Genomic DNA, 18658 nt, shown 5'->3' on the forward strand with positions numbered 1-18658 from the left:
CCTCTAGTACTTGTATTTCTACTAACCATGTAGAGTAAATCAAAGAGATCGAGGCCCAAGTCCTTTCTTTGAAGAAAGACTTGGAAAAACGTCATGAAGGGAAATCCACACTTGAAAAGATGCTAAGTGTGCAACAATCCCCCAATGACAAGAGTGGACTTGGATTCAACTCCAATAACAAGAACAAGTTCAAGAGCAAGAGCAACAAGAAGAAGGGCCAAGACAAAGTCAATGATTTAGCCAAGATTATTTGCTTCAACTGCAAAGTTGAAGGGCACCATGTTAGATCATGCCCATTGAAGAAGAAGAAGCACTTAAGTGAGAAACAACAAGGGAAACGGCCACAAAGTCAAGGTCAAGCTCAAGCTCAACCTCAAGTTCAAGATAGGCCACTTCCCAAGAAGAATTAAGATATTTTTCCCCAAGAGAATAAATCAATAAAGAAGAAAAAGGGGAACACTTGCTACTTATGTCGTGAGAAGGGGCACTTTGCTTCTTCTTGCTTAGGTGGTACCTTATCTAACCCTATAATTGTTGATGATGATTATTCTCTAGGGAAGGATAAGGATGGCAATGTGTTTGCTAAGTTTGTTGGAACTCAAAGTGGTCTCAAGAAAAGGACCATTTGGGTTGCCAAGCCTATTGTGACTAACCTCTTAGGACCCAACTTGGTTGGGGACCAACAAGCTCAAACTTGATCAATAGGTGCATGTGGAGGTCATTGGATACTTGGCTACTTCATGAAGAATTAAGGGATCTTCATATATTATATTTTGACCAAGCCAAGTCGTATGGATTATCATCTATATCTTATATCCAATGTTCCTCTTTGCGGTAACTTATACTTCAACTCATCATATTTATTGTAAGTTACTTGCCCCTTTGCATGTTTGGTTTTGTACCAAATATGTGTGTGTATGTGTTGTGTCTTACTTACCTATCTTGTGTATTCAAGTATGTTTGTTTGACTCATCATATACTTGTGTATTGTTGTGAGCCTAATGCATCTTGATGACATCTTATTTGGCTCTCTTTGAGTGATTAATGGAACATCCCATTTTGGAGGAGTGATATGCATTGTGCATCTCTCTTTCTTTAAAATGTGTGTATGTGGGTACCACCACTTAGTATTGATATTGCAAGATTATCTAGTCACTATGTGGTGTGTCATAATCATGAGAAATTCAAATTCTAAATGTCCATTAATCTTCTCTAATTGAATTTTAGTTGCCTCTTGTCTAGAAGAAATGTTTTATCACATTATGGGGGAGTAATATGTTTTGTACATATCACAAGCCTAGAAAATCTGAACATATGAGGTTATGCCACTTAGAGTTGATGCTCTTAATTATCTTGTTCCTAGGTGGCATGTTTGCTCAAACAAGCTCCACTTCTATTGAAAAACTTTTATTGCTCATCTTATGGATTCTTGTTTGAGTAAGAAATTCTTGGTACGGTTCTTTCCTCAAATACATATCTCTATATCTTATTTGGGACACCGATTGCTTCAAGAGATTCTAATCATTGCCATGCGTGATTGTTTGACTAGTTGAAGCTAAAGAATCTTCATCCGTGCATAGTGCTTAATTCTATATACTTATTCTATGCCTTTTATTGTGAAGTTGATCCTTACTATCATTGTCAATACTCCACCGGAAATTATTTCCAATATACTCATTGTCTTTGACAATTGATATCCTTGTATGTGGTTGAAATTTTGGATCATCTTCACCTTGGATTGTTTCTTATTGCCTTATTTTATTTCCAACAAATCTTTGTTGCTCCCATGTGTCTTCCTTGTCCCTTTGAAAAATCTTTTAATAAATTCTCTTCATTCATATCAAGTATTTGTTTTGGAAGACAAACCTTTTTTTACGGTACATTGTGCCATTGTGAAAAGTGTAGAGGGTTTGATTTGTTTGTTCGAACCTTGCTATTTTGGGAGTTTTGCTATCTCATTCCTTCTTCTATGCTTTATTTGTTGAATGAGATAAATATTTGAGCATGTTTGCTTTATTTCATCCTTTATGCTCAAAGGTTTCTTCTTAGTTCATTTGTTGAACAAATCTTTTGTGATTTGCTTCTTTGATATAATTTGGACAACTAATTTGTTTGGTCACACCTTAATACCTTCTTAAATTTATTTGGTGTTTTGTCTAAAGTGTATCATTATTGGATCTTAAAGTCTTTATGTGTGCCTATATGTAATTTATTTATATTTATAGCATGCTTTCTTTCTTTGATCCATTATATAGGGTATACTCCATCAAATCCTAAATGTCTAAGATGTGCATGAAATTCAAATTTCATCTAAATATGCACATATTTATATGGAGTGTGTTATATATATTGTGGTTAGTCTAACCATGTTGGACCCAATGAGTTTGGGGGCCAAGATGTACTTGAATGTCGTTTTAGGTACATTGGAGATGCAATGGAGGCTTGTCTCATCTATAAGGAAGGTGTTGTCACCATATGAGAATTGGAGACAAGCTAGGATGATCGATGAACTCTTATCTACTACATCATGCCATTGCTATCTCGGTAACAAGTAACTTATTCATGCATACTCATATAGCATCCAACCTCTTGTAGGTTACATCTTGGCATGAAGTTCTTTATTTTGAAATTATTGCGGTTATTGAAAAATACTTTTAAATAAAACTTCTTATTGTACATTTGAGTAATATGAGAAGATGCATATGTTGGGATTATATAAAAATCATGTTTATGATTCACCTACCCAAATACGCCCTCTAGCAATTTATTGCACATCAATTCCTCAAAGAATTCTTATGTGCAATTTTGATAAAATTGCGAAATAAATCCCTATTTGTGATACTTGTTGCTTGTCTCAAAACATTCCAACTAGCTTTACTTTCCTTATTGTTAGTTGTGATGTTTTTGATATTTTCTTGGTTGAAGCTCATTCATATACCATAAGTGAAAATTGGAGCCATAGGCTATATATGCTTCTTAAGCAAACATCCTTTGGTATATTTTATGACTTCATCTTGGATATCTTGTTTTATTTATTTTATTAACCTCTTGTGTGTGCATGTTTCTTTATGGATCACTTTGTCCACTTTAGAAACTTATATACATAAGAGCGTTAATCCATCACCTTGATATCCTTGTTCTTTGCCGACCATCTTTTTTTTTTTCTTTCTTAGTGGTGTTGGTAAAGAAGATTTATGAGTGCTTGGTTTATTTGTTTTTCTTCATACACTCATATCTCGTAATTGTTGGACTCAAGTTTTTCCTGATAAGCATATTATCTTTATCTTGGTTGTGTTCTAAATGATATAGAGGGAGTAAGGATTCCATGTTTGTGCATATTGTATTCAAATGCAAACACTATAAATTATGCACGAACCTTGGGGAGCTTCCTTATTTTATTTAAAGCACCAATCTCTCTTATCATGATATCTTTGTTTGTCCAATTGGATCTTCAATTGCTTGCTTTATTTGGTGAAGTCTTCATCACCATGTTATCTTTATGCAATCCTTGATCCACAATATAGTTTGACTTCCTTCAAATATTCATCATTGGATATGTGCACTTGATTCCACTCAAATTATGAGAAGTGCACACCTTGGGGAGGAACTCACATTATATTGACTTTCTAAATTTTTCACCCATTTTGGCACTCGATGCCAATGGGGGAGAAGTTTAGAGGGTTTAAGGGAATGGTTTTATACTTAAGTTTGGTTTGTGCTTAAGTGTTTTGACTCTCATGCATTCCATATCTATATGTCTTGCATGGTTGTATATATATAGTGGAAATTGTCCCAAAGGTTAATCTTGACAATGTATGCAATAAATTCATGTTCGTCACACATGCATACATTGTGGGGGAGTTTGCTCTATATATATTGGTTCTACTGACATCCCTTGCATTAGTTGTAGTTGTGTGAGTAGAGTTGATTTTGATATGGGATAGTAGCTTTGTGTTACTTGACCATATCAAATACAACCTCTTGTATGCAATTTATTCTCGGATAAGTTGTGTACTTGTCTCTAATATTCATTATATAAACCCTCTTATTGTGGTTGTCATCAATTACCAAAATGGGGGAGATTGTAAGGGTATATTGCCCCTATGTGTGGTTTTGGTAATTAATGACAACCCCTATGGACTAATGTTTTCATTGAGTTATATGAAGGAATATTCCATAGGTACTACTTGTATTCCATGTGTTGGATTCAAGTATGGATGCCATGAAGATAAAGATACACCTTGTGTATTGGCATCAAGATCATCAATTTGAAGATATATATGTGATATGATCAAGAAGAAGAAATGAAGATGGAGTTCTTATGTGGAACTCAATATTAGCCATACTCTATCTTATGTGATAAGCAATGGATGATCAAGATCTTGAGAGCTTGATTCCAAGTGAAGAATTCTTTATACACCTCAAGATAGTATGATAGAGTATGAGAAGATACAAGGTTGAGTCGGGCAAGTTCAAGATGAGAATCTCAAGTGGATCACATGCTTGAAGCTTGCCATCCATTTGATGATATTGGACATGTGAAGATATGTATCAATGGAGCTTTCCCATCATGGTGTATTGGGGAGCATTTGTGAGTCTTCACGAAGCAACGATGATCAAGTGAGGCATTCCGGCTTGAGTGGAGCTTGAAGAGCTATCATCAAGATCAAGCGGGATGCGCAAGGCAAAGGTATGGCCTTGCTAGGTTTCTCCTTTTACCGGTCTCAAGGTGGTTGATGGGGGACCGGATTATAGGATAGATAGCCGCACTATTAAGAGGGGCTTTCGGTTGGGTAACTTGATCGCATCGTCTTAGGGAGCTCAATCCTTTGCATACTTTGCATATCCCTATTGCTTATTGGTGTTTCTCTGTGTGAGGTTCTTGAGCTTGCTGCTATCTTTACAACAAGCCAAGTTCACCGAAAATGGAATCCGCATGCATCTTCTATTGCGTTTTCGAGGTTGGGTGATTTTACCGGTTATTCATGATATAAGGTTCTACCTTTTATATTCATGATAAAATCCCCTCCTACAGATTCTTGTGTTTTCACTTTCTATTGGATAGCATTTGTTGTTATCTTCCAAACAAAGTTGGTTTCATTCGAATCGGAGTTCGGGAGCATTTGTTATTAAAGAAAAGGGAAAAATAATAAAAAGAAAAAGAAAAGGAAAGGGGCGGCCGGCCGGCCGACCGGCCTGCCGGCCCACCCGGTCCACGCCGGCTCTTGGGCTGATGCCAGCCGGATAGCCTACTGAGGCCCATCCGGTCTGGTCCGGCCCAGGGCCCGGCAGCCGCCGGCCCGCCCGGCACTGGCCCCGGCCTGACCAGCCTCCCTGCCGGCTGGGCTGCTCCGCCCGGCGCGGCCCACTTGCGCGCTGCCTCCTTGCTTATCTGCCACTCAGCGCGCACGCTGCCCCGCCCGGCCAGTGGGCCGGCCCGACCGGACAGCCGGCCGGCCTCCTCAGCTTCAAATCCGGCCGACCGGCTGGGCCGTTTTTCTGGCCATTTTTCCCGCGATTTTAACAGTTCTTTTTCCCCAACGGTTATATTTGCTCTTGGGCTATAAATAGCCATTCTTCCACCTTGGGCTTAGTTAGTTCTTATATTCTCTCTCCTCCATTGTTGCCTTTGAATAACTTGCTCTCTCTCTTGTCTCCCCCCATGATTCTTGCTCATTCTTGAGGGATCTAAGAAAGGAGATCTAGATCTACACATCCACCAATCCATTTCTCCTCTAAGTGAGGGGAACTCTTGGGATCTACATCTTGGAGTCTTTTGTTGACTTTCCCCATTTTTCTTCCTCTCCAATCTCATCTTAGCATTTGTTGCTTGGGTGGGATTTGAGAGTGAAGGATTTGAACACCTCTAGTGTTCTTGCTTTGCATCATTGCATAGTGTTGACCTCTCCAACACGATTAGTTTGAGTGAGAGACCGTGAGCTTTTTAATCTTGGAGGGAAACCTCCTAATTGGCTTCGCGGTTGGTGCTCTGGTGATCTCTTCAAGAAGATTGTGAAGAGGCCCGGGCTTCTCCTTCGTGGAGCTTGTGAAGTGGTTGTGGAGCTTGCCATCTCCGGAGCGGAGGAAAAGCTAACCATAAGGAAAGGGCCATTATCCTTCGTGGGTGTGGTTCGGAGAATAGGGTGAGCCTTCGTGGCGTTGGGGAATCCTTCGTGGGACCTCCACTCCTCCAAACGTGACGTACCTTCTTGCAAAGGAAGGGAACACGGGAATACATCCTCGTCTCCGTGTGCCTCGGTTATTTCTATATCCGAGCTCTCTTTTCTTGTGATAGCCATCGTGCTTGAAGTACATATATCTTGCTATCATTTGTGCTACATATATCTTGTGCTTATCTTGCCTAGCTCTAGTTGTTATTGTTACACTTAGTTGAGCTTAGCATATTTAGGGTTTGTGCTTGTAATCCAAACGTTAGTTTAATTCCCCATTCTTATAAGACAAATCTGTAAGAGTTTTTAATTGCCTATTCACCCCCCCTCTAGGCGACATCTCGATCTTTCAAATTGCTTGAGCCACAGCCTTCAGTAGTATCTCTTTCCCGCCCATTGAGAGGTTTTTCATATTACATCCGCTGATGATCTTGCAAACCCGGTCCACCAGATGTTGGAAGCAATCCCAACGATCAACTCCTACATGTGATGGGAGACCAAGGTATTTTTCTGTTAATGCCTCCGCCTCTATGTGTAGGGCCGTGCATACAGCCAACTTATTCTCTTCTCTTGTATTGGGGCTAAAATAAATACTTGACTTTGGGTCGCTCACAAATTGTCCAGAGCTGGCACAATACAAGTCTAACACCCTCCGAACAGCTGCAGCATTAGGCGCATCCGCCTTCATTAGAATCAGTGAATCATCGGCAAGTAAAAGGTGAGATACCGACGGTGCCCCGCGACACACTCTGACTCCTTGAATGCCACCGCTCTCTTCTTCATGTGTTAGCAAGCTTGAGAGACCCTCAGCACAAAACAGAAATAGATACGGCGAGAGTGGGTCTCCTTGCCGCAACCCCCTTGTCGGAATAAAAACCTCTGTCTCATCCAAATTAAACCAAACACAGTATTGGACTGTGGACACACATGACATAATCAGATTCGTCCATTGCTCCACAAATCCCAACCTGTTCATCATATCTCTCAGAAAACGCCACTCGACTCTGTCATATGCTTTATGCATATCTAGCTTCACAGCACAATAGCCATTATTCCTTCTCTTCTTCCCTTCAGAGCATGTACACACTCATAAGCTACCAGGACATTGTCAGTAATCAACCGACCCGGGACAAAAGCGCTCTGACTATACTGATAATTTCAGGCAGGATAATTTTCAGCCTATTGGCGAGCACCTTCGAGATTATCTTATATAACACGTTGCATAAACTGATTGGTCTGAATTGGGTAATCATCTCCGGGTTCTCCACTTTCGGAATAAGGATAATAGCCGTCTCATTCCACCCTACATGAATTACACCTATTTGCAAAGAAACCAGAACCTCATTAGTAATAGCACCGCCTATAAAGGGCCAAATTTTTTTGAAAAAAATAGCATGCATTCCATCCGTCCCTGGTGCTTTGAAATATCCTATTGCAAAAAGAGCCTTCTTCACTTCTTCCTCCGTGAAAGGAGCAACTAGTCTTTCATTCATCTCATTAGTTACCTTGGGTTTTACCCTGTCAATCAAAGTCGGATCAGTAGCTCCGACCTCAGAAGAGAATAATTGTGAGAAATAGTCATGGATGATTGGTTTGATCATAGCGTCTCCTTCTCTCCACACACCAGTATCATCTTTTAGCTTCACAATTAAGTTCTTCTTCTTTCTAGCCTTTGCATAGTTGTGAAAAAATGCCGAGTTGCGGTCGCCATGAGACAACCAGTTAACTCTACTGTGTTGCATCTTGTAGATCTCCTTTTGCTCAAGGATCCTTTCTATTTCCTCCGTTAATTCCTCCTGTCTTTTTGAGTTTTCCTCTGTCAAATCCCCTTTAAGAACCTCCTCTAATTTTCTCGCCAAAGCCCTTAACCTTGCTCTTGGTTTTTTTAAGACCGTAGCATCCCAGGCGTGTAAAGCTTTCTGGACTGAGGCTACTGCTTTGGCAACGTCGTCCCCATTATCTACTAAGCTTGCTTCCCATGCAGTCTGTACTACCTCACCGACGCCCTCCTCCTTCAACCATTTACCCTCAAACCTTTTCCTTCTCACTTTCCTTGACATCGCAGTAACCTTGTAGTACTCAGTGTCTAGTAGGATCGGTCGGTGATCCGATCTTAGCCCCTCCTGATTGGACAGGCATGCATGAGGGAACAGCTGAGCCCAAGTCTCGTTACCGCATGCACGGTCGAGTCGCTCACGCATACCCGCTCCACGTCTACTCCTCTTTCTTCTCCACGTGAAAGTATCGCCAATGTAGCCCAGGTCCTCCAAACCACAATCTGAAAGGGCGTTCCGAAAAGCTTGCATATATTGCAAGTGTCTCGGATTGCCCCCCTCCTTTTCGTGGCTATATAGGATCTCGTTCCAGTCTCCGATGACTAGCCATCTCATCTCTATCATCCCATGAAGCTCCCTCAACCGTTCCCAGGTTTTGTATTTGTTTTCCCAAGACGGCTCACCGTAAATGCCTGTTAATCTCCATCTGGTCTCATCATTATCGTCATCTACTAGGGCGTCTATGTAATTTGTATGAATGATGATCTCTTGTAACTTCACCTCGTTCTTCCACAGCATGACCAGGCCGCCACTTCGGCCATCGCTCTCAGCAACTATGAGCTCATCCATGTATGTTTGAGCTCGTAGACGTTCTGCTCCCTCTTTATTCAGGTGAGTTTCCGAAAGAAACATCACCTGGGGGTTATTTCGCTCCTGAATTTCTCGGAGTGCCCGAACTACCGCAGCACTCCCCAAGCCACGACAGTTCAAAGCTAGGATTCTCATTGGGACTGGCGGCACTCCTCGAGGGAGCCCGCCAAATTTCCCGATTGATTATTGTTCTCAGCTCCGCTCTTTTTTGCTCTCTTATTTCCTTTACTATCAACCGACGAGGAGCTGTTCTTCTGGTATACCAGCATCTGTTGGATTAACCACCACTAGTTGACCATCGATCACTCCAGCCTCAGAATCTTTGTCGAAGTTAAGTCTCTTTCGACCATTTAAACTCTGATCTCTCATGACAATATCTCTATTTTTTATTGGGCTTGTACCAGTATCCTTTAGCTCATCAGTATCCTCCTCCTCAACCTCCTGGGACATTCCCCTTCCTGCACCCCTGCCAAGACCTCCACGTCCTGCCCTTCCACCACCACGATTTCTATTAAAAGAACTACCAAGATTGGTACGAGGCAGGTTATCAGCATATAGCCACTCTTTAAACTTCAAATCCCTTTCTTCATATACTCCCCTACCACACTCTTTATACCCATGACCAAGCCGTCCACATGCTTGGCAGAAGAACGCCAGTTTTTCATAACGAACTATAAACAGCTGCCTCTGATTATTTCTAATAAGCGACACCACACGGGTTAGGGGATTTCTTACATCATATTTCACCCTTACTCTGACGTAATTCCCTCTTATTCCATTAGTTTTAACCGCAATCACTTGCAAACCAGCACCCTCCACTAACTGGGTAATAATCTTCAGCTTACAAAATCCCTCTGGTAGAGCATGGATTTGAATCCAAACTGCCATGAATGCCAGCTCTATATCTTCAGCTCTTGAGAAGCCATCATATGGCTCAATCAACACTGCCCAGTTGCGAAATAGCCAAGGGCCATACTCCACGATACGTTCCCAATCTCCCAGGCACGAGGCCTGTATAGTAAATAGATTTTCGCCAATTGATCCGAATTTTACAGGTTGTGTTGTATTCCATGCTGCCCTCATCTCACCGAAGAACGCAGCGTGGCTGAACGCCTTATCAGTATGCACTTTTGCAACCGCCATCCATTGGACACTCTCCTGGATTTCCCGATCGTCTTTATCCACGATCAAGTCATTGAACTCATCATCTTGCAGATCTAGTTGTTCCAGCATCACATCAATACTAACCGGATCCTTACCCTTCATCCTTGAGCAATCCCCACTTGTCGCCGATCTTGCATCCATCGTTGATGTCTTCCAATCTGAAGAAGCACCGCCTGATCCGTCGGAACCCTCAAAACCCCGCCCCAGGACCACCGAACCAAGGCCGGGTAGGAGAACTAGTCTCCCCCTTAATCAACCCGAGCGCAGTAGTGTCCAGGAGGGATTCAGATTCTGGCGGAGACGGTCGCACGGAGTCAGATTGGAACTCACCGGTGGGATCGCCTCCAGGAGGATAAAACCCTAGGACTCTAGGGGAAAAACAAAGATAATTAGAGTCTTCTGTTATTAGTTTTGAACTTATCCCTGATTTTCTAATTAAGCCTATCAATCATATATTTTGTCGTCATTTGAACTTCTAATTAAGCCTATCAATCAGATATTTTGTCGTCATTTGAACAAAAGCCAGGCGGCAAAACTTCAAAAGAAAAAAGATCAATGCAGTGCTCCCGTTCGACTTTAAAACTCAGGATGTATGTATATTAAACTGAAGCCCCAAGTAGACTACTTTTGTTTACTTCTGTTTTTGTTTGCAGAAGACTCAATCTTCTCAACCTCTACTTTCCGTGTGTTCGTTGACACGATCGTAGGATAGAGAAGGGCTGGAATCGCTTCATTTACCATTTAAAGACCAAAAGATGTTTGGGACTTGGTCCATCCGTAGCAGCAAGACAAGGCAAATTCTACCATCTAGCAATGCGATGCCTTGCTTCAACCTCATATGAATACACAAGGAAATGCCAGTGTACGGAAATGATTGCTTCCGCATTCATCAGCATTGGAAAAAAAGAGTTTGAGCAGCAAATCTCATCTTGCACTCATTCTTGTCTGTACAAAAAAGACACCTGCAGAAGCAGAACCTGGCCTGCTTACCTGCATGAGCTGTAAAGCAAAATGTTGCCAAACTCTTGATCTTGAGCACTACCCCCTGGCACACTTGTACAACATTCAAGGTCCAAAACTCGACCCGGTTTGCATCATCAGGTGTTAGTGGGTTATTATGGTATCCCCCTCCTTCTCTCCTCTTCATTCTAGGGTAAACTATTGCCGGCCACTGGTTAGTGGAATGTCATATCTATCATGCTCTAAATTTTTTTTGAAACATTTTCACGAAATTCTTGCAACGAGTTAGCAGGTAACAGAACATAGTCGCTCCAGGATGTAGCGTAGCCGCCTAGGTAGACCGAGACAAGAAGAACTCGAAGTCTGGATGGTGGTTCACAGACGACTTCTCAGATCCCCTAGGAATGACAGCCCTTGCCATCTCCAATGCACCTTGCTTCAGTGTCCTCAGCCTCTCTTTCACAACTTCAGCGCAATGGGGCTTTGATGAATCTGGACATCTCAGCTCAAACCACTGCTCTCCCTACAAAAAAGACCTTACATGTTAAACTGAGTCTCGCTCTCATGTACAGCTCAAGAACTCAAAACGAACCAAGCACTAGGAACAAACTTTGACTAGACAGCCAACACTTCAGCTTGCACCTACTTTCTGGAGTTTTCAGTTAAATTTAGAGCTACATTGTGGATACACTCAGCACTGCAATAACTCGCTACACTCGTAAAAAAGTTAAAATGGTACCTTGTCATTGTAACCCTGCAGACCAACAACTGGGCAAACTATACGGGTGTGCTGACCACCACTCATATCTGGGGAGGGCATTTGTTGAACCAATTTACCCAGTGAATGGTAGGTCAAGAAAGACGCACGGAAGTTCCCATGAGGTACACGATAAACAGGATACCAGGCAACACAGTACCTATAAATGCAACATACTGCCGCCATCAGGAACAAACCAACAAGTTCAGGAAGCAGTGGGAGTAAAATATCTGGGATCAGGAACAAACCAAGAAGCTGGATGCAGATCACACAGTTTCACATTTTGCAGCTTTTCAGAATCACCAGAGAGATTTAGGCTGCCAAGGTCCTTGATTCTGCAATTTTTTATTGCAGTGAGAATAATATACAACAAAAATCGAGACAGCAAATAGTAATTCTAATTTTCACAAGTTTCAAGTTCTTTTTAATTTTGGAAAAGACAGATTGTACTCACGTAGTAACATGAGAAAGTCGGCACAAAATAAAGATATGATGCAGCACACATCAGCAACATATTTGTGATTAATCCGCTAACAACTTATAAACCAAATCTCTAAGCTACTCAGTTGGGCACAAGTAAGTCGTGTTGGTCTTGGTCAGAACCATCCCGATCAGCTTAAACAATTTGTATCACCAAAACATGTACAGTGTGTTTCACAGGAAAACAGTGTGTTGCCACCCTGAATGTGCAAAGCAACATTGTTCACGAACTGAATACTAATTTATACATTATACACTGGTCATAAAAGCTACCTTGCCTGTATTAAACTGTTCATGACAAGAACTGACAAGCATCCTTGAGTGCTTCTAATAAAGTAATGGATGGGAATCCGTTGCACTCGTAAAACCATATAAGCAGTTTTTAGACAAAGAGGACACTGGATTGAAGAGACATGAATACACTTGAACGAACTGGTGGCGCCAGGAACTTAAGGATAAAGTAACAACTAGTGGTTGAAATCAGAATATGTCAGATGTCATGCTTAGAATTTGTAAGCACAACGAAAGACTCAAAGACAACTTACTTTTCAAACAATGGAGGTCGAAGAGAAGGCTGCTCTGTTTCGAAGTATTCAAAAATGAGTTCTCCATGATCATGTGCAGAGAAAGATGTTTCTGAAAAGAATGTGTTACTTTGCTCAAATGGTTTATGCAACTTCGCAGGCACAGGTTGAGAACTCATAAGGCTTGTGGTACTTGATGCCAACATATTTCGCTCTTCGACACCAAAACCATTATCCATATTCTTTGCAGACCACCCAAACAGCTGGATGGCAGATAGATAAGGAACAAAATATGCACAGAACTCTGAATTGGTGCGGTGTGGTGCTATAGAACTGCGATCACTGAGATCTCTTACTTCCAACCCATAGCACCCTGGCTCTTCATACCACTCCCATATATTCCTCAAGTACATATTCGAAATGTATTGTTGACAAATTGAGTGCCTAACTGACTGATCCTGTGAAGAGTTGCTCATTTTCACACGAGGAACATGCCCAATGACTGGAGTTGCAGAATGCAGAAATATCTCAAGATCGGTAGTTGGATAACCAGCAGACAGGTGGGCATCTGCAGCAACTTGCACCTCACAGGCATCATTAACAACCTTGGTCATCTGAATTAGATGCATTTCTGAACTGCTAAACTTTTCAAGACTGTGATTCCCTTCAACAGAAGGAATTACATCACATCGGACCAATGAGTCAGTTTCAATGGACTTGGAATCTGCAAAATGATTTGCGCTGCGTGTTAGAAAGGCTTTTCAGTGTACTATGTTATATCTTATCATAAGGTCTGGACATATTAGAGAGAAAATTGCTATGCAAAATATCTACAGATTCAGCCATACCAGGTGATTGTAGTCCAGAACCTGTCCCAATAGCATAATTGCCTCGGAGTGAACCTTGTAATCCACTTTTCAGCATGGGAAAATCTCCTACAACATGATCTGTTAATTGACTAGATTCTGAAGTACAATTTCCCTTTGCAGACTCAAGAGTTGTAGGTTCAGAAGCTGAATTTGATTTCATCTCACAAGTTGATTCTCTGCAGTGCACACCGTTGGATAGCCTTCTGCTTAAATCAATGTTCTGCTCTTTGTCAAAATCAACATTCGATTTGCAATTGCTGTTTTGCTTTGCACTTGTAAAATGATTGTGACTTGTTCCTGATCCAGCATTTGATTTGCTATTGATGTTTTCCTTTGGACTTGTAAAATGATTGTGGCTTGTTCCTGTTTCAGAGTGCTTAAATGGAATTCCATTACTCCTCTTATGGATGAAATTCTTGATGGAGCGTTTCAACACAACTCCATGCTGAGGCTGAATGCTATCAACATGATGCTGTCTATGTGAGTACTCCTTAGTGTTTAGTTCCTTAAGCATCTGCCTAGAAGAGCTACCGCTATACTTTTCATTTGGACGATGCATTACAGCAGGTGCATGCTCCCCATTAAAGCTCTTCCACATTGACATTTTCTTCTCTTTTCTAGCTCTCTTTCTCGAAATTACTAGACAGAAATCACTGCCTCTGCTACCATCGCTGCACAAATGGGCGGCCTGGGTTCCATTGCACACACCAACACCATTTTCAGAAGAAAAGTCACTACTGCAGTTGGAATTCTCTAGCCAACTATCATCAACTCCATCACTAGAGCTGCAAAATTCTGCCGTTTCACATTGATTGTGTCCACGTTCATTTCTAGAACTTAACAGTGTCTTGGTGCTACCACTACAGTGTCCACTTCTGCTGGCATGACGAGGCTCTTGAGATGAATCCATCAGTTCCAAATTTGGAATGTTATCCAAGTACCTGTTACATTGTCCAAACAATTCCAAGCATGATGTAGTTGGTCTAGACAGTTCTGTCTCATCATAGTACGACGCGCTAGAAACTGAAGCAACTGAAAAGCCATTGTACTCATTATCATTTTCACTGTCAGGGGCCTTTTCAGAGGCTTCTTTCACAGAAGAACTGGGAGAAAAGGTTTCCTCAAATAGTATATCACCAACATGCTTAGGTGAAAGTGTCGAACCTTCACAAGAATCAATCATATCAACTGATTGGGTAGAGCTGTTGCTCTCTGCGAACGTAATTTCAGATCCATCTGTTGGCTTTCTGAAATGTTGCCTGCGCTTCTTGTTTTTCTTTTTGCTCTTCCTTCTTGTAGTATGCCTTGCATCCGTCTTTGTCTTGGTAGAGGTATTTTCTGAGAAACCTGAATCAGACATACTATTGGATGCTGTGGATCTCTCTACCAGCAGCCTTGATTGATTAGCTGAATAACTTCTAGATTCTTCTGGGACACTTAAATGCAAGATAATAAGTGGAGATGCATTTTCAGAGAAGTGGTAGAGACAATCGGGCATGAACGTCGTGATGATGCACCGCCTGAAAGATAAGTACACAGAATTATCAGAAGCAAAATACAGGTACTCATCTCCGACAGCTGTTCAGAATTTCCAGGTGGAGGTAAAAATTAGTGCAAGATGCTGCTGCAATTGAACTTCTCTTTTTGCGAGGATGCTGCAATTGAGCTTGTAAAACGATGATATGAAAGAAGGATGATCGTGCCAATTCAGAAAAGATAAATATGTTCTATTACTTGGTAGATGTATACACACGTCGACACAGAAATGAACATGGCTATACCTCTGTTGCATCAGCTGCTGCTGCTGCTGCCTTGATTCAAGACGAGCCACATGACGCTCCTGAAAAATTGCCGGAAAGGAAACATTACAGGGTGTGCCAACACAGAGACGTTCCTGCTTCTAGTCTAGGAACAAGAAAGGAAATAATTTGCAGTTATTTGGCACATACAAACATGAAATTGGTTGGGTTCTTCCTCTCTGATGGGGTAAACAGGCGATTGATCTTCCTGTTGGCAGCGCCATCACTAGTACCATTGGCAATTCCATGTACAGTTACCATTTTGCATCAGTCCTGCCAGAGGTAGGAGAAGCACATTAGAACCCTGAAAGTATGTGTAGAGATCCTTAAGACAAAAAAAAATGGCCCTCAGTTGTACAAAAAAAAATAGAATCCACCGACAGCGATATAGAAGTCAAACCGCATGTTTTGCGGATAATTTAATCACCCCTCCCATATTTGAAACAACAATAGTAAGTGTGACTGAACCGTTATGCATGACAATTATAAGCTCGCATTAATACACCGAATCGTTTTACCGTACTTGTGGCAAACCTAGACGGCGCTTTTACAGCATATATGAGGCAAGTAGAAGAAAAGGCAAACAGAGAAGATGAGTCAAACATCAGCTATGATCCAATGGCACCAAACTGAATGTGCCGGTGACGGTAGCATGTTGACCTTCAGGTTAACTCTAAATGAATGACGCAGCCACCGCCCATGTTTGACCAAAACAACAAGCTGCGGCACGAGATTTCTTCTTCCAGTCTGAACTCCAGAATGCTATTTTGATTCCAGCACCCAATATTTAAACCGTAGCAAGACTTCAAGGTGCTTGACCAAACAGCAAACCACGCGCGGCAGGAGATTTCCTCCTCCAGTCCAAACCCCAGACTGCTATTCCGATTCAACTCCCAATATTAAAACCCTAAGAAAACATTTTAAAACGCTTCCTAGAGGAAAAGGAGAAGATGAAGTCAGAAATGATTTTGTTAACACAAAACAAACAAACATTCAGAAGAAGAAGAGCACTCCAGATGAAGTTAAGCTATTCGCACAGCACTTGAAACCATTAGAATCAATCAATAAACCAATCAATCGGTGTGAGGTGAGCACGTAAAGTAAAATCCGTTTACGGCACGAGATTTCTTCTTCTTCCAGTCAGAACTCCAGAATGCTATTTTGATTCCAGCACCCAATATTCAAACCGCAACAACACTTTCAAGACGCTTGACCAAACAGCAAACCACGCGCGGCAGGAGATTTCCTCCTCCAGTCCAAACCCCAGAATGCTCCTCCGTTTTCAACTCCCAATATTAAAACCCTAAAAAAACATTTTAAAACACTTCCTAGTAGAGGAAAAGGAGAAGATGAAGTCAGAAATGGATTTGTTAACACAGAACAAACAAACATTCAGAAGAAGAAGAGCACTCCAGATGAAGTTAAGCTATCCACACGGCACTTGAAACCATTAGAAGCAACCAATGAACCAATCAATCGGTCTGTGGCTGGCTGGAAGCGGAGATTTCTTCTTCGTCCAGTCTGAACTCCAGAATGCTTGACCAATATATTCAAACCGTAGCAGGACTTTCAAGATGCTTGACCAAACAACAAACCATGGCACAAGTAAAAAAAAAAAAAAAAAACCACGGCAGGAGATTTCCTCCTCGTCCAGTCCAAACCCCAGAGTGCAATTCCGTTTCCAACTCCCAATATTAAAACCCTAAGAAAACATTTTAAAGCTTCCTCGAGGAAAAGGAGAAGATGAAGTCAGAATGGATTTGTTAACACGAACAAACAGACGAACAAACAAACAAATAATCAGAACACTCCAGATGAAGTTAAGCCAGTAGGAGAATACATACGGCACTTGAAATCATCAGAAGCAAGCAATCAATCTATCGGTCGGTGTGGGTTGGCTGGAACCTGGAAGCGGAGAAGGCGAGCACGGAAAGCAAAATCTCGTTCACGGCAAGCCCTAAAACTGGTAGTAGTAATGCTAGGAACGACAATAATTAGCACGCGATCCACGAGGGGTGCACGAAATGGTAGCAAAGCGGGCGAGCTGGGCCCTAGCAGATCAAAAAAAAAAAAAATCGGCGTGCCTAGCACGAAACGAGATACGGATCGCGCCCGTCGCGTGGAGATCAAACCCGTAATCATGGGACGGCGTGGGTGGGGAGCGGATCGGTCGGGGAGCGCAAAACCTAGCGTGGGAGATTCTTCGTGGAGGATCGAGCGAGCGGCGCCCGCATCTGCCCGTGGCGAGCGAAGCGAAGCAAAGCGGAGCAATCTCCGAAGCAGACGGAAAAATAATCGGAGGGAGGGGAAAGCGGGAGGAGTGGCACGCACGGTGGCCGCGGCGCGGCGGTGGCGGCGAGGTCGGAGCTGGCGCCCCGATCCGAGTCCGGACGGCGGGGTGGATCGGGCGATGGCCGGAATTGGGAGGAAGTGCTGGCTCAGAAATACAATCGGGCAGGGAGAATGGGGAGAGGGTGGGTGACGCGGAGAGAGGGAGCTGGTAGGTGAGAAGAGAAGGAGAAGCGAATATGCTGGACCGGACCCGGACCTGACCGGACCGGACCAAAATACCTGCTGCTATGCTGCTACTGCTGCTGATTTCTTTTCTTCCAAACAAAAATCTGATTTCTCTTCTTTTCTTTTCTTCTCCAGCAAGTGAACAATTGTCTAGTATTTATTTTATAAAAAAAGAAATTTCTGGGATGAAAAATATCTGTATTCGATGGTAGGTGCCCGTGGTTGTTAATGGCCATCAAGCCTAAAATAGGTACGAGTGCCAAATCACTGGGAAAGTAGGATGGATGGATACTTCTCACATATCTGCAGCCAGGAACACGCTTGAGCTGCATGGCATGAACTCGGCCGCTCCACCTAAAATCCAAACGGGATGCGACTGATATCGAGCATGCATTCAACACAAGATTCACACCTTCCAGTGAGAAATTCAACACAAGATTTTACCCAGCCCAGAGGAATTTAACGCGAGATTTACCTTTCAAAGCACAAATTCAAACACCTAGACCCACCTGACGCTTCAAGGCACTGAAGCAGCACCGAAGCCAGCAAGCGTGACCAACTCAACAAACAAGGGGAACACTGGCGGCATCCCGGAGCCTCCAAACATACTGTGAACAACAAACCACTAGCAGCACCTAGTCGCACGCCCTGCAATATACCGAAAAAAGGAACACAGCCTCGCCTGCGATTTTCTTGCTTGTATATCTCAAGCACCGCAACTGAATCAACACGGTTATGAGCGAATGGAAGATCGCCAGCACAAGGTTAAGCAA

General features: G+C 42.4%; 1 protein-coding gene across 1 annotated transcript; it reads right to left on the reverse strand.

Annotated features, from left to right (window-relative positions):
• Positions 1 to 10777: 10777 nt before the first annotated feature.
• Positions 10778 to 17864, reverse strand: LOC124706420. The gene is made up of 8 exons (XM_047238084.1): positions 17700 to 17864; positions 15519 to 15641; positions 15351 to 15409; positions 13549 to 15089; positions 12722 to 13424; positions 11945 to 12031; positions 11679 to 11856; positions 10778 to 11462 (listed from the first exon to the last, which is right to left on the reverse strand). The coding sequence occupies exons 2-8, from the start codon at positions 15627 to 15629 to the stop codon at positions 11271 to 11273; spliced, it is 2871 nt and encodes a 956-aa protein (XP_047094040.1). The 5' UTR covers positions 15630 to 15641; positions 17700 to 17864; the 3' UTR covers positions 10778 to 11270.
• Positions 17865 to 18658: the final 794 nt, after the last annotated feature.

This window comes from Lolium rigidum, chromosome 4 (assembly GCF_022539505.1).
Source record: "Lolium rigidum isolate FL_2022 chromosome 4, APGP_CSIRO_Lrig_0.1, whole genome shotgun sequence".
NCBI lineage: Eukaryota > Viridiplantae > Streptophyta > Magnoliopsida > Poales > Poaceae > Lolium > Lolium rigidum.